A 15,148-nucleotide genomic window follows, 5' to 3' on the forward strand; every position below is an offset into this window, starting at 1 on the left:
ATTATGAGACAATGACATGTCATTAATGAGTTACATTTGTCTTGTTTGCACCAAGAAGATGGATTGGATGGCCCTCAAAGATCTTCTCTTGAGTTGTAATGTTATGGTATCATCTGAGTCAGAATGCTACAGTTTACAAACATTTTGAGTGGGTATTTGGAATCACGTGTTGGTCCTTTTTCTTATCCTGGTTGTGTTTAGAGAGCAGGCTTGGTCACATTCAAATAAATCTTACACTTTGACAGAGACCGGAATGCCCGTTGATGAAAATACTTTGCACGGAAGGACTGCTGGTGAGGTAGAAGTTCTCAGAGAGCTCTGGAGTCCTATGTGGCTCATGTGATTAACTGTACAGTCAGAATTTCAAAAACCCTCAATAAATTTATAAGATAACACGGCCAGGCGCGGTGGCTCACGCTTGTAATCCCAGCACTTTGGGAGGCTGAGGTGGGCGCATCATAAGGTCAGGAGATCGAGACCATCCTGGCTAACACGGTGAAACCCCGTCTCTACTAAAAAAATACAAAAAAATTAACCGGGCGTGGTGGCGGGCTCGTGTAGTCCCAGCTACTAGGGAGGCTGAGGCAGGAGAATGGCGTGAACCCGAGAGGTGGAGCTTGCAGTGAGCTGAGATCGCGCCGCTGCACTCCAGCCTGGGCGACAGAGCGAGACTCCATCTCAGAAAAAGAAAAAAAAAATAATAAGGTAACACAAATAATGGCTTTCAATCATTTGTGCATAAGAGCAGCTATTGCACACTACCTTTCCCAAGGTGGACAAGATTGAATCCTGATGTAGCTAAGAAATGTCGCAAGTCATGGTTTTAGCAACTGTCTATGCAACTTTAATTTCTGCTAAAATTTTTCTTGATGAATTTTTAGTTATATTTATTTATAAAACATCCTATATTAAGAACACAACACCTACAACAGTTAAGGAAATAAAAGACCTAAGAAGACTTCAAAGCACTTCTAGTTATTACATATCACCTAAGGTACACTATAGCCAGTTAAAAATTCTCATCATGTCATACTCCTTTCAGATAACCATGCTGAAGAATGTCCCTGGAGGTGAAGGTTGCAGTGAGCTGTGATCTCACCACTGCACTCCAGCCTGGGTGACAGAGTGAGACCCTGTCTCAAGAAAGAAAAGAAAAGAAAAGAAAACAATGTAATTCAGAGTCATGTAAAGTTATTTAATATTGTTTTCTCTCTGTGTTGGTCTTTCTTAATTTTCTTCTTTGATGATTTTCGTTATTCAAAAGAACTTTGAAATGAGATTGACATTTGTTTTCTTAAAGACATTTCTTTTTTTATGGTTGAAGAATACTCCACTGTGTATATGTACTGCTTTTTCCTTTTCTTTTTTTAATTATACTTTAAGTTCTGGGATACATGTGCAGAACATTCAGGTTTGTGATATAGGTATACATATGCCACGGCAGCTTGCTGCACCCATCAACCCATCAGCTATATTAGGTATTCCTCCTAATGCTATCCCTCCCCTCGCCCCCCACCCCCTGACAGACTCCGGTGTGTGATGTTCCCTTCCCTGTGTCCGTGTATTCTCATTGTTCAACTCCCACTTATGACTAAGAACTTGCGGTGTTTGGTTTTCTGTTCCTGTGTTAGTTTGCTGAGAATGAATGTTTCCAGCTTCATCCATGTCCCTGCAGAGGACATGAGCTCATCCTTTTTTATGGCTACATAGTATTCCATGGTGTCTATGTGCCACATTTTCTTTATCCAGTCTATCACTGATGGGCATTTGGGTTGTTTCCAAGTCTTTGCTGTTGTGAATAGTGCCACAATAAACATACGTGTGAATGTATCTTTATAGTAGAATGATTTATAATCCTTTGGGTATATACCCAGTTATGGGATTGCTGGGTCAAATGGTATTTCTTGTTCTAGATCCTTGAGGAATTGCCACATTGTCTTCCACAATGGTTGAACTAATTTACACTCCCACCAACAGTGTAAAAGCATTCCTATTTCTCCACATCCTCTCCAGCATCTGTTGTTTCCTGACTTTTTAATGATCACCATTCTAACTGAGATGGTATCTCATTGTGGTTTAGATTTGTGTTTCTCTAATGACCAGTGATGATGAACTTTTTTTCTTGTTTGTTGGCCGCATAAATGTCTTCTTTTGAGAAGTGTCTGTTCATATCCTTCACCCAGTTTTTGATGGGGTTGTTTGGTTTTTTTCTAGTAAATTTGTTTAAGTTTCTTGTAGATTCTGGATATTAGCCCTTTGTCAGATGGATAGATTGCAAAATTTTTCTCCCAGTCTGTAGGTTGCCTGTTCACTCTGATGATAGTTTCTTAGACATTTCTACTGTTCCTTTCAACTATCTGGCACTCAGCTTCCCACTAAAGTTTTTTGTTTTTGTTTTTGTTTTTGTTTTGAGGCATAGTCTCACTCTGCCACCCAGGCTGCAATGCAGTGGTGTGATCTCAGCTCACTGCGACCTCCACCCCCTGGATTCAAGCAATTCTCCTGCCTCAGTCTCCCGAGTAGCTGGGATTACAGGCATGTACTGGCACGCCCAGCTTATTTTTGTATTTTTAGTTGAGATGGGGTCTCACCATGTTGGCCAGGCTGGTCTCGAAATCCTGACCTTGTGGTCCGCCTGCCTCAGCCTCCCAAAGTGCTGGGATTACAGGCGTGAGCCACCATGCCTGGCCAGTTGTTTTTAAAAGTACAGATGGAAAATAACTGCTGGTTACATTGAAACAACAATATGTTCTTCTTGGATGAATATACTTGAAGAACACAATTCTATTGGTTTCAGGAAAAGTATATCAACCTGAAATGAAGTTATAATGCACCCTAAGGGTTTCAGGACCTGCCTCCCCTCCCCACCCCGGCAGACACCTACATCTGAAGATACTCAAGTTATTGAAATAAAATGGTGTGATATTTGTATATAACCTGCAAATATCCTCCTATATATTTAAGATCATCTGTACATTACTTATAATACCTAATACTATGTAAATGCTATGTAAATAGCTGTTACACTGTATTGTTTAGGGAATGATGAGAAGAAGAAAAGTCTGGCATTTGCTGTTCTATACATTTTCTTTAGATAACTCTACATCCTATAAAAAGATAATTCGTATTTTTATTTATTAAATAACATGTAAATAAATATAACATATAAATAACATTTGATCCCAAATGCAAGTCTTTGTTCAGTTTTGGGTGTTATCATGCCAAATCTCTTGGACATTTACATCATAGGAAACAAAATAATGAGCCTACTTCCTAAGAGCTCCATCCAGAGAAGATGAAACATTTTGTCAGCTCAGTCTATTTATATCATTCTTTCTAGCTCCTCAGGACCTAATAACTAAAGCTTAAATTCCTTTATATGACCTCCTACTCCATTCATTTATTTCTTCAATCAGTACCATTTGCGAAGACCATTTACTCTGTGGCAGGCACGCTGCTGTGTGCCAGAGAGCCAATAGCAAACATGTGCTAGGGATAGACACTACCACCAAACGTTTTCCAGGCTGGGGGGCAGATGATCGTTAAATTAAAACAACACACATAATTAACACTTGTCCACTGTGTGATAGAGTTCCTGGGAGGAGAAGTGCAGGATGTTATAAGAGCAAGCAAGAGAGAGAGAGCTGCGGTAGTCAGGGCGTGGGGGTCAGGGAAGGCTTCCTGGTTGAAGTGGCATTTACTATGAAGAAAGGACAGGCCGGGCGCGGTGGCTCAAGCCTGTAATCCCAGCACTTTGGGAGGCCGAGACGGGCGGATCATGAGGTCAGGAGATCGAGACCACCCTGGCTAACACAGTGAAACCCCGTCTCTACTAAAAATACAAAAAAAACTTAGCCGGGCGAGGTGGCAGGCGCCTGTAGTCCCAGCTACTCGGGAGGCTGAGGCAGGAGAATGGCGTAAACCCGGGAGGCGGAGCTTGCAGTGAGCTGAGATCCGGCCACTGCACTCCAGCCTGGGTGACAGAGCGAGACTCCGTCTCAAAAAAAAAAAAAAAAAAAAAAAGAAAGGACAGTATGGGAAGGCTGGGTGTCTGGAGGCAGGTGTATTTCTTTCTGTATGATCAAATATTTGTTTCCTGTAGAATTCTATTAAATGTGAAATGTTTGTAGAATACAGAGAGACTTTTTTCTTGGTTAATGAAAAGACTGCTGAGGATATTCCATAACATTTGAAAGAAATCTTACTTATGAACAAACAAATATATAAAGAAAGCCCTCCTACTGAACCTTTTAAATAGACTTTTTATTTTTTACAGCAGTTTTAGGTTTATAGCAATTGAGCAGAAGGTACAGAGAATATCCACATACTCTCTACCTCCACCGTGCACAGCCTCTCCCATTACCAACATCCCCCACCGGAGTGGGACATTTGTGAACAACGGATGAACCTACATTGACACATCATCATCATCAGGGTCCATAGTTTACATACGCTTCACTCTTGATATTGTATGGTCTATGGGTTTGGACAAATATATAATGACTTGTATCCATAGTTTCATCTATTGCTTTAAAATAACTTACACCAAGCGTGGACACAAAATTGTCCATTCAGGGTCAGAGCTAATTATTTGTAGTGTCAAAGCATTGATTGGTAAAGTTAAGGTCTATGGTGGGTTTCCTGACTGATTTCTATTTCAAATGTTCAGTTCCATTGTTAGACACTAGTTTGGTGTGTATTTTGGAAACTTTAGACTGACTAGTTCTTTAGTTGTTCCATGCCGACACCTGGCTATGTTGAAGGAAATGAGTGAGATCTGTTCCTGTTTTCTCTTTTCATATGGTTGTATCCAGATAACTAGCTTTCATTTATCTTTATTCTTCCCATGTGTGTTGTCTTTGCATGAATGATGTGTTTTCTTTACTTGAAGCTTTTGAAGAATTACCTTTCTTTAAGGAAAAATCAAAAGGCTAGAAATGAAAAGACTTTGAAAATGTCATTGAAATAATGGCAGGGTGCACTTGATTGAACTTATATAAACTCTTTGAAAGTCGAATTGACTAACATTCATGTTTGATCTAGTTAAACCAATAAAATACAGGATGTAATCTTTATATAATTACAAAAGTCCCACTGTCTAATCCTACCTGGAGGTTACCATGATGGTTCTAGAGGCAAATGTGTTTCTAGCCTAAGGTACTTTGACTCTTTATCTTTGTTGGCTTTAAGCCAGTACAAGACTTTATTGCAAATATTGTATTTTATTTTTGTTGTCAAATGGTTTAACTGGTGAAGGCTATTGTAATCTGATGAAAGACTTCCCCTGGGGCAGGGTATTGAAATATACTGGATTCTTGTATTTTTTTATTGCTCTTCTGCTCAAAGAGTACTATATGTAAGCAACATAGGTGGATCGTGATGGGGTAACACCTGGGCCGAACAAAGTGGCCAGCATTAATTGAGTTTTTTTTTGGCATCCCTGATGCTAGTGGGCAGAGTTCTTAGAAGTTATTAGTAGAGATAAATAGCTTAGCACATGATGACTGATACAGGTAAAAGCACAGAACAGCTGCAAAACCTTAGAATGGGGGCAATTATTTTAAGAAAAACAGGAAACCCAAAATCCAAAAAGGAACTAGGGATGCATTTTGAGGGCAAATATATATGTGAATGCATGCATGTGTGCATCTGTGTGTGTGCATGCATATAAAATTTCCTTGTGGAAAAACCTCACAAATAAATGCAAAAGATGAATGAGGGGCTTGAGAATTTTTGCAATAGACAAATGATCATTGAACCTAAGTGGTACTAATAGTTGCTAAAATTGATTTTAAAAATGGTGAGCAATCCACAATTCGATATGGTAAAAGAGACAGACTATCCGTGGTAAAGGAAAATAAATGCCCAGTCAGAAAATTAAAGTAAAAATACCAATACCATTGCCCACTCATCCTGTTGGCAAATGTTGAAAAATTGCTTCCACCCAAGGAAAAAAACAGAATGGAAAGGCATCCTTTTACTGCAAGTTTTATTTGTATTTTAGTATTGCTAAAATACTGTATCTTAGTATTTTCAATGCTAAATACTTTTGAGTCTCACTATAATAAGACTGAATCAGTTAGTCTAGGGTATTATCCATTGTGAGCTGGGAGCTATTAAGTCTAGGATTACTCCCAAACTGCTAAAGACAATACTAATGGCAAATGACAACAAAATCACATCAATGATAACAAAGGATTTTTTAAAAATCCTGAGCCAAACATTTTGATAAATACTTTACGAGGATTATCGTTTTAATCATCCCAAGCAGCCTATGACATGCTGTCCTCACTAATTTTAAAAAATAATTCTAATCATAATAATTGTTTATGCATGCTTGCCATTGCCCCAAATATTTCTTTGCAATGACAGAGTTTTTCATTTTGTGATTAGTAGAAAATTTTGCTTGAAATGAAAATGCCTTGATCAACGCAATGCATTGATATTAATTCCCAATTCAAAATAGGCTCTGTGGCTATTGGCTTTGTTCTCATTTTGATGGGTGTGTATAAGCCAATGGTATCAGGAACATTGAATTCCAGGAAAGAAGGAGAGCTGGTGTGGAGCAGGGCAGGAGGGTTTTCACTTGGGAAGGGGAGGTTGGACAGCTGAAGACAATCTCTGCTGCATCCTTTGTGCTTTTGTTGTTGAAGTTTGGCCATTCAACATAACACAGTAGAAGGGAACAAAAGATAGCTAATCAAGGTGTGTATTAGTCTGTTCTCATGCTGCTAATAACGACATACCTGAGACTGGGTAATTTACAAAGAAAAGGAGATTTAATGGACTCACAGTTCCACATGGCTGAGGAGGCCTCACAATCATGGTGGAAGACAAAGGAGGAGCAAAGGCACATCTTAAATGGTGGCAGGCAAGAGAGGGTGTGTGGGGGCAACTGCCCTTTATAAAACCATCGGATCTTGTGAGACTTACTATCATGAGAATAACATGGGAAAAACCCGCCCCCATGATGCAATTACCTCTCATAGGGTCCCTCTCACATCACGCAGGAATTGTGGGAGCTACAGTTCAAGATGAGATTTGGGTGGGGACACAGCCAAACCATATCAAGGTGTGTCCTGCACAGGGCTTCTCAGGACTCTAATTCTTTATTTTTGTTTTAATTAACTCTCTGATATTTGTTAAATTAAAAAATTTATTTCCAGAGATAAAATCTTCTGTAATGAAAATCCTGCAGTCTACTGTCTGTCGATGTACCTGATCTCCCCTCCTATTCTCTGCTTCACCCCATCCATCTGAACTGCTGCTACCTCAACATACGGTATTTAGGACTGTTGGACCAATCTTCATCTCTCCTTTCAAGGTTATAAATCTGGAAATTCCTTCAAAATCGAGTGTGCATCTTGCTCCTTTCTTCACCTGTGGCTTTACCTGTTGTGTTGTTTACCACTGAGGTTAATCACTGGCTTTGTCACTCTGCATATTTTACTTGGTTTCCCTGACTACAGGTTTCTTAACAGTAAAATGAATAAATGAAGCTTATGTCATTTTGTGGGATGATTACATGGGGTGAGTATTAAAACATCAAGGCACATTTCTGCCACATAGATTTGGCCACTGTAATAATAATAATAGTCAAAGATGTATTGCCACATTAGTCATATTTTGTCAACCTGTTGACAACAGTTGCTGTGCCTACTTTTGGAACCCCAGTCACCCTTGCATGGCCTCAGAAATGTACCTTCTCTATGAGGACCAGGACCTGCCCTCCCTTGCTAACGTGATACAGACAGGTAAAGAGGAAACATGGAGTCCTGTCCCCAGGGAAAAATCTAGTTGAGCAACGAAGACACAGACAAAGTAAAGTATATCATTCAGCAGGAGAGGGTGTGATAAAACTCCAAAGAGGAATCCAGCAAGTGCAGAAATAGCTGAAGGTCCCCTGATCTCATCCAGAGATAAGGTCCTGCCCATCTGCCTAGGAAAAGAAACATCTGGAAGGGAAGGACGTCTCACCCGTGCCCATGTTGAGGTTTCTAGACCAAGGAACAGGACCCTGCTGACCTGACTCAAGAAGACTCAAAGCCTTCAAACCAAGATGGTGCTAAAAAAGACCTTCGGGAACTGGCTTTGATCTAGTCTCCAAGGTCTGAGGCTGTCCAGTTCAACCCTGAATCTCTTTAGAAGGTGCCTCATTGCTTCCCATCACTGGGTGGGGAGGAGTTTGGAACACTCAGGTTGAGTCCAGGATGTGCTCAGACAGGTATGGTCCTTGGAAGTCCTGGCAGGAGCCAACTCTGCACAGGTGAAGCAGGGGAAGCTTTAACCATGAAACCCCGCTAGCATATAGCCCTAATATTTACTTCTTCTCAACCTTAACTCCCAATAATTCCTTCACATACCTAGGATTTTAGTCGATCGCATATGAACCTACACACCGCGCAACATGCTGAGGCTGGCCGTCATGTAGGAAGTTCTTCAAAGCTGCCCTGTCCCAGCCCCCAGCTTCTGCATGCTCAATGCCCGGCCCCTGCTTTTTGCAGTTGTCACTCTGTTTATGACCATCCCCTAGTCAGCCTGGCCCTCTAAACTTTTAGCTTATAACCAAGCCAATGGCTCCCTTTATAAAACATCAGTTTTATAAAAGGGTATGTTATGCCCTCTTACACGCTTTCTCCTAACACCTCATTTTCCAGTAACTCAACTACGCCCATCATTTGTCCAGCATTGGCCTCTGCCCAATCTAATTATTTATCTGATGTAATCCCTGCCAAAAATCATACCGAACTTCACCCTAGGCTGTTCATATGCGTCTCCAGCTTCAGACCTTGCTCTCTCCATGGGGGGCATAGATGTGAGGGGAGAGATGAGGGCCCAGGTGTGGACGTATGGAATTCAGTAGGTGGTATGTAGGTTCATAGGAGATTGGCTAAAATCCTAAGAATGTGTAGGAATTATTGGGAGTTAAGGCTGGCTAAAATCCTAAGCATGTGTAGGAATTATTGGGAGTTAAGGCTGAGAAGAAGTAAAAAGTAGGGCTGTATGCTAGAGAGGTTTCATAGTTAAAGCATTCATATGGGACTGAGATCTTTTAAGCCAATAATCTTCACATTGAAGAAGATTGCCAATCCTATACAGCTGAGATTTATTTACTGGTTTGTGGGGGATTCTATAATTAAGCTATTATTGGGAAGGGACATATTCAGATATATTATTGGCAGTGGATGGGCAAAATGTGGTATATCCATATAGCTGAAACTGACAGTCAAAAAAGATGAAGTACCAATATATGCTACAATGTACATGAAGCAAGATTGCTGTAGCATTTAGCATCAAGAAGCCAGACACATACTGTATGATTCCACTTATATAAAATGTCCAGAATAGTCAAATAGATAAAGACAGAAGTAGATTTAGTGTTTGCCAGGGTTTGGCAAGTAGTGGGGAAGACAGAATGGGAGTGACTACAAATAGGTCCAGGTTTCTTTTTGGGCTGATGAAAATGTTCTACAATCAAATAGTGATGATGGTTGTATAGCTTTCTGAATATACTCAAATTGTACAGTGTAAATGAGTGAATTTTGTGAATTGTATCTCAATAAACTTGCTATAAAAGTATTTTCTAAAAGATATCTTTTGGTTCAATTTTCTTTTCTCATAACTGCAAACATGTATCATCTTGCTCTATCCATACTGGTATCCTTCATATTAAAAGTTTAGACGTTCAAACATAGGAAATGGGTGATTTTGTCTCATCTCCACCTTGAACTTCAGAGAATTAGAGGTCATGACGTCTTAGCTATTGGGTGATGGTTTCTGCTAGCTTTGCCACCTATTCCAGCCTAGCATAACGTGACTTAAAAGATCCCAACCAGAGAAAAAAACATGACCAAAAAAAACATGATCAAGATAATAAATCATAGTCCAATTTTTTTTTTTTTTGAGATGGAGTTTTCCTCTTGTTGCCCAGGCTGGAGTGCAATGGTGCAATTTCAGCTCACTGCAACCTCCTCCTCCTAGGTTCAAATGATTCGCCTGCCTTAGCCTCCCCAGTAGCTGGGATTACAGGCATGCGCCACCACACCCGGCTAATTTTATATTTTTTAGTAGAGACAGGGTTTCACCATGTTGGTCAGGCTGGTCTCAAACTCCTGACCTGAGGTGATCCATCCGTCTTGGCCTCCCAAAGTGCTGGGATTACAGGCATGAGCCACCACACTGCCCCAAATATTTGTTATATATTTAGTGTATCTATTGTTTCATTTAGCTATCCCAGTGGCCGGATGCATGAGATATTGCTGTTAGGCTTGCTTTACTGATGGATAAACTGAGGCATGGGGATGTTAAGTCTCTTGTCTGTGATCATATGTTTGGTGAAAGAGTAAGAGAAGGCTTTTCACATGGGATCTGATGTGGTTTGGATTTGTGTGCCTGCCCAAATCTTATGTCGAATTGGAAGGATGGGCCTAGTGAGAGGTAATTGGACTATAGGGGTGGATTTCCTCCTTGCTGTTCTCATGATGGTGAGTGAGTTCTCACAAGATCTGATGGCTTAAAAGTGTGTGGCACTTCCCTTTTTGCTCTCTCTCTCTCCTGCGCTGCCATGGTAAGATGTGCTTGCTTCCGCTTTGCTTTCTGCCATGAGTGTACGTTTCCTGAGCCTTCCCAGCCATACTTCCTGTTAAGCCTGCAGAACTGTGAGTCAATGAAACCTTTTTTCTTCATAAATTACTCAGTTTCAGGTACTTCTTTATAGAAGTGTAAGAACAGACCAATACAAGATTTTTCTCCCAATCCCAAACTCTTATTCCTGTAAATTGGTTGAGGTCAAAAGCAGCCACAATGCTTAAGTTGTAAATTTCTCAAAACCGCTGACTATTGGTGGAACGTCTAGTGTTCATTTACCTGCTTCACTGCTCAACACACCATCAAAGTTGCCTCAGACCCTTTTTCATTTCAGACAGCTTGGAATCTTTAGTATTTTATATGTCTTTGTTTACATCATGAAATCAACAACAAAATGAAACTTACAAACACATTTTCTGTCATTGGAAGGGAAGGACATCAGGTTTTGCATTTGTTAAAATGCAAATATTCAAAAATTATATGCGTAAATTATAATTTTAAATTAGAAATCTGTGTATGTGTAGCTTTCTATTAGAAGAGTATATAATGAATATTTTTCCTTTTTCTTTTTGCAGAACAATGGTTCCCTGGTTTGGTGCCAGAATCACAAGCAATGTTCTAAGGTACGTTTACTATACCTGTATGAATGATGCAAAAAACTTTGAACTTTGAAATAATCATAGTTTCACAGTAAGTTGCAAAGACAGCACAGAGTAATCATGTATGCCCCGTTTCCACCAATGGTTACACTTTAAGTAATTGAAAACAATATCAAAAGCACAAAATCGATATGCATGCAACATATGTATATGATTTTGTGACATTTATCATGTGTAAGATTCGATTTGCATAGCTAGCACTGCCATCAAGATACAGGTATCGATGGTTCTGTATACTACTGTATTTTATTTGTTGTTTGTAATTTTCTGTTAAAAAACACTAAGAAGAAAATGCCCTCTGGTTAGACCAGAGAAGATTTAATGTGTTCTATTTATACTTATGTTATTTTGCATGTATTTTGGTTTCTTTGTAGGAATTGCTGGTTAAATAATTTGATTTTTTCATTAAACAGTCTCTTTTCCATTTTTGAGTATTCTTTGCCTCACACTAAAGTACTATGAACTTTATTATGTTACTCATTTTATGTTTGATATAATACAGTTCTTACCTCAATCCCAATACACCAAAACCTTTGTTTTCTAGATATATATATATGATGGTACTCTAGCTGCAGTCTGAAGTAGGTTTTGTAATCAGGTTATGTAAATGAGTGAAGTTTACAAAGTTTGCTAAAAACATTGGAGCAAAACTTTGAGATCATAATAGTGTTTCATACAGTGTATTTCCTGGATATTACTTTTAGTCCTAAAATAGAAATACACCTTTATTTGATAAACAACAAGTAATCTAAGGAATATATAATAATCTTGAAATAGCATATTTATGAAAAGGATTAATTTGTGAAAGGTCTTTCAAATACATACAATAAATGATTATAAAATAATATTCCTAAACCAAAAACTTTGTTCTAAGGATGCATTTCCACAATCATGCTCACTGAATACACGAGTGTTATTTTAAAATAGAACAGAGGCCTGGCGCGGTGGCTCAAGCCTGTAATCCCAGCACTTTGGGAGGCCGAGACGGGCGGATCACGAGGTCAGGAGATCGAGACCATCCTGGCTAACACGGTGAAACCCCGTCTCTACTGAAAAATACAAAAAAAAAAAAAAAAAAAAACTAGCGGGGCGAGGTGGCGGGCGCCTGTAGTCCCAGCTACTAGGGAGGCTGAGGCAGGAGAATGGCGTGAACCTGGGAGGCGGAGCTTGCAGTGAGCCGAGATCTGGTCACTGCACTCCAGCCTGGGCGACAGCGCGAGACTCCGTCTCAAAAAAAAAAAAAAAATAAATAAAATAAAATAAAATAGAACAGAGTTCCTACGTGAGTGTTAAATAATTTGATGAAGATAAGCTTTGCTTATCTCTGACTGTCTAGATACTGGGCAGGAATGAAATGCCTGGTTACAGTCCACTTACTCTTTTTATGTAATGTCCTAAGCATTTGTTCTGTCCAGACATTTTCTGGTATTGATTATATTAATTGGTCTTCAACTGGAATTTTAGATAACTTTTTCATGCCATCATTCCAGATAAAGCACATAATGAATGCTATGAGGTCGATTAAATTTCCTAAGTATTCTTTTTGTTCAATGTCGTATTAATTGTGTATTATAGGAATGATAATTTGTTACATTGGTAATACTACTTATTTAAGCACACATTTTTTCCATATCCCATCAAGAAATTATCTTTTACAGACTTACAAGGGATTTGATTAGAACAGGTTTATTTGAATTACTTGAAAATTATTGCAATGAAAGAAATTTGTACACTAGGGATCATAGATAGTTAAACCATATTTTGCAAATGATTAATCAAGGCTGCCATGAGAGACTTTGAATTTCACAAGGAAAGAAAGCAATCCTTTTTGTCAGAAAGCAAGAATCAATCAGTAAGTCACAATTAAGCCCAACTGAAACTCTGGAATATATTACAAAGCTGACAGAAGTTTAAGGATTGTCTTTAACTTGGGATCCTTTATGTTTGATATAATACAGTTCTTTGGGACTCTTTGGGATTGAATCTTGCTTATTAATCAAAGTTTGTCTCCTTTGGATGTTATCATGTCTGGATACCTGTGCAGATAATTACAATTTGCATTTCTTTTGGGATTCATGAAGTACTAGGTGGGCTTTTTCTCTTAACATGTAGGTTAACAAGGTTACTGGTAATCTGTAGTCACATAGTCATCAGTTTTACAGATGGGAAAATTCAGTCACGTACATATTGATGATGGTTCTGTGGTCACTCAACAAACCAGTAGAGACATACAGATCCCTGTCTTCTACATTGTGTTTCTTACAGGCCAACAACTCTAGAAACCAGTTTGTACAAATATAGGGAGAGAAAAGTCAGAAAACTCAGAAAAGTCAGAAGTAGTGTTAATGATATAATTTTCTGATGATATATTTTAAAAGATTAGGTTTGCATAATGTTTTCTAGAAACGACACACTTTTTAATCACTTCTGGTGATCATCTGCAAAGCCTGTCAGCTCCTCCTTCAGACCCCTGTGGAATAGATCTCATCTAACCACTCTTCCCACCTCCAACCTGCCATTCTGTCTGGGGTGAATCCAAGAGCATCCCGATGGGTCTCCTAGCTTCCACTCTGACCCCAAACAGTCACATTTCCTCGTGGCTCCTGGGAAAACCCTTCAAAAATATAAGTGCCATCACACTGCTGTCTACCTTAAACCCAATGATGCATTTCCATCTCACTCAGACTAAAATCCAAAGCCCTACCCTGATTCTCATTGGCTCTCTCTTGTCTGCCTGTGCTCTGTCCCCAACTTTGTTGTTGTTGTTGTTTGTTTTTCGAGATGGAGTCTTGTTCTGTCACCCAGGCTGGAGTGCAGTGCTGCAATCTTGGGTCACTGCAACCTCTGCCTCCCGGATTCAAGCAATTCTCCCGCCTCAGCCTCCCGAGTAGCTGGGATTACAGGTGCCTGCCACCATGCCTGGCTAATTTTTGTATTTTTTAGTAGAGATGGGGTTTCTCCATGTTGGCCAGGCTGGAAGAAAACATTTTAACTGTAGAGATTCATCTCTGTGCTTCATCTGACTTCAAGAGTATGCGGGGTTCGACATAATGGAATCAGCACTATGAGCTCAAGGGTCTTTAGCCCCTGCACCACTCAACCCTAGAGAATATAGAAGAGTGCCTATTGTCCAGCACAGATCTAGGCCAGTGGTTCTCAACCGAGGGCAATTTGCTCCCCCAGGAACAATTGCCAATGGCTGGAAATATTTTTGATTGTCACAGTTGGGAGTGAGGAGTTACTGGCATCTAGTGGGTCAAGGCCAGGATGCTAATAAAGAACCTATACTGCACAGAAAAGCCCTCCCACAGCAAAGATTATCTGGCTCCAAATGTCAGTAATGCTGAGATTGACAAACCCTGGCCTACACATTTGTGGAGTTATAAAAAAAATTAAGAGCATAGTCCTCAGCAGTTTTACTTTATTATATGAGAGAAAACAAATGTATAGTTTACTGAGCACAAGGAATGTGCCAAGCACCTTTTTAGGGGCTCATTATGTTTAGGAATTCTGATTGTCATCATGTACTCTCTAACACTGGTGAGAAAGATGGCTCTTTGCCTACTAATCCGGTTTCTCCTCTTCTCTGCTAATCGAAAGCTCATTCGTCACCTGAGTACGTTGTCACCTTGGGTTAAACATCTATATTTCCCCAAGCTCCATTGCTTCTAAATATGGCCAGTAGCTAATTTCTTGCCCAAGTGGAATCATTGTGAAGAAATTTCAAAATGCCTCTTTTAAAGGGAACTGATTTAGCTAGAAAATGCACTCATTTGTTCTCTTCCCGTTGTCCTTCCCTGCTTCTTAGAGGGCATACCAATGGCAGGGGCCCCAGCAGCTTTCTTGGGCCATGAGGTACTTTTGAGGATGGAGTCCAGGCTGAGAATAACTGACAAGAAAGA

General features: G+C 39.7%; 1 protein-coding gene across 2 annotated transcripts in view; it reads left to right on the forward strand.

Annotated features, from left to right (window-relative positions):
- LOC105478101 (anosmin 1) overlaps positions 1 to 15,148 on the forward strand; it is a 216,462-nt gene that overhangs the window by 21,340 nt on the left and 179,974 nt on the right. For both annotated transcript variants that reach the window (XM_071089005.1, XM_071089004.1), the window contains exon 2: positions 11,163 to 11,210. In XM_071089005.1, the coding sequence (XP_070945106.1) occupies positions 11,163 to 11,210 (48 nt within the window). The remainder of the gene's footprint in view (positions 1 to 11,162; positions 11,211 to 15,148) is intronic.

The sequence above is a fragment of the Macaca nemestrina genome, chromosome X, assembly GCF_043159975.1.
Source record: "Macaca nemestrina isolate mMacNem1 chromosome X, mMacNem.hap1, whole genome shotgun sequence".
In the NCBI taxonomy this organism is placed as follows: Eukaryota; Metazoa; Chordata; class Mammalia; order Primates; family Cercopithecidae; genus Macaca; species Macaca nemestrina.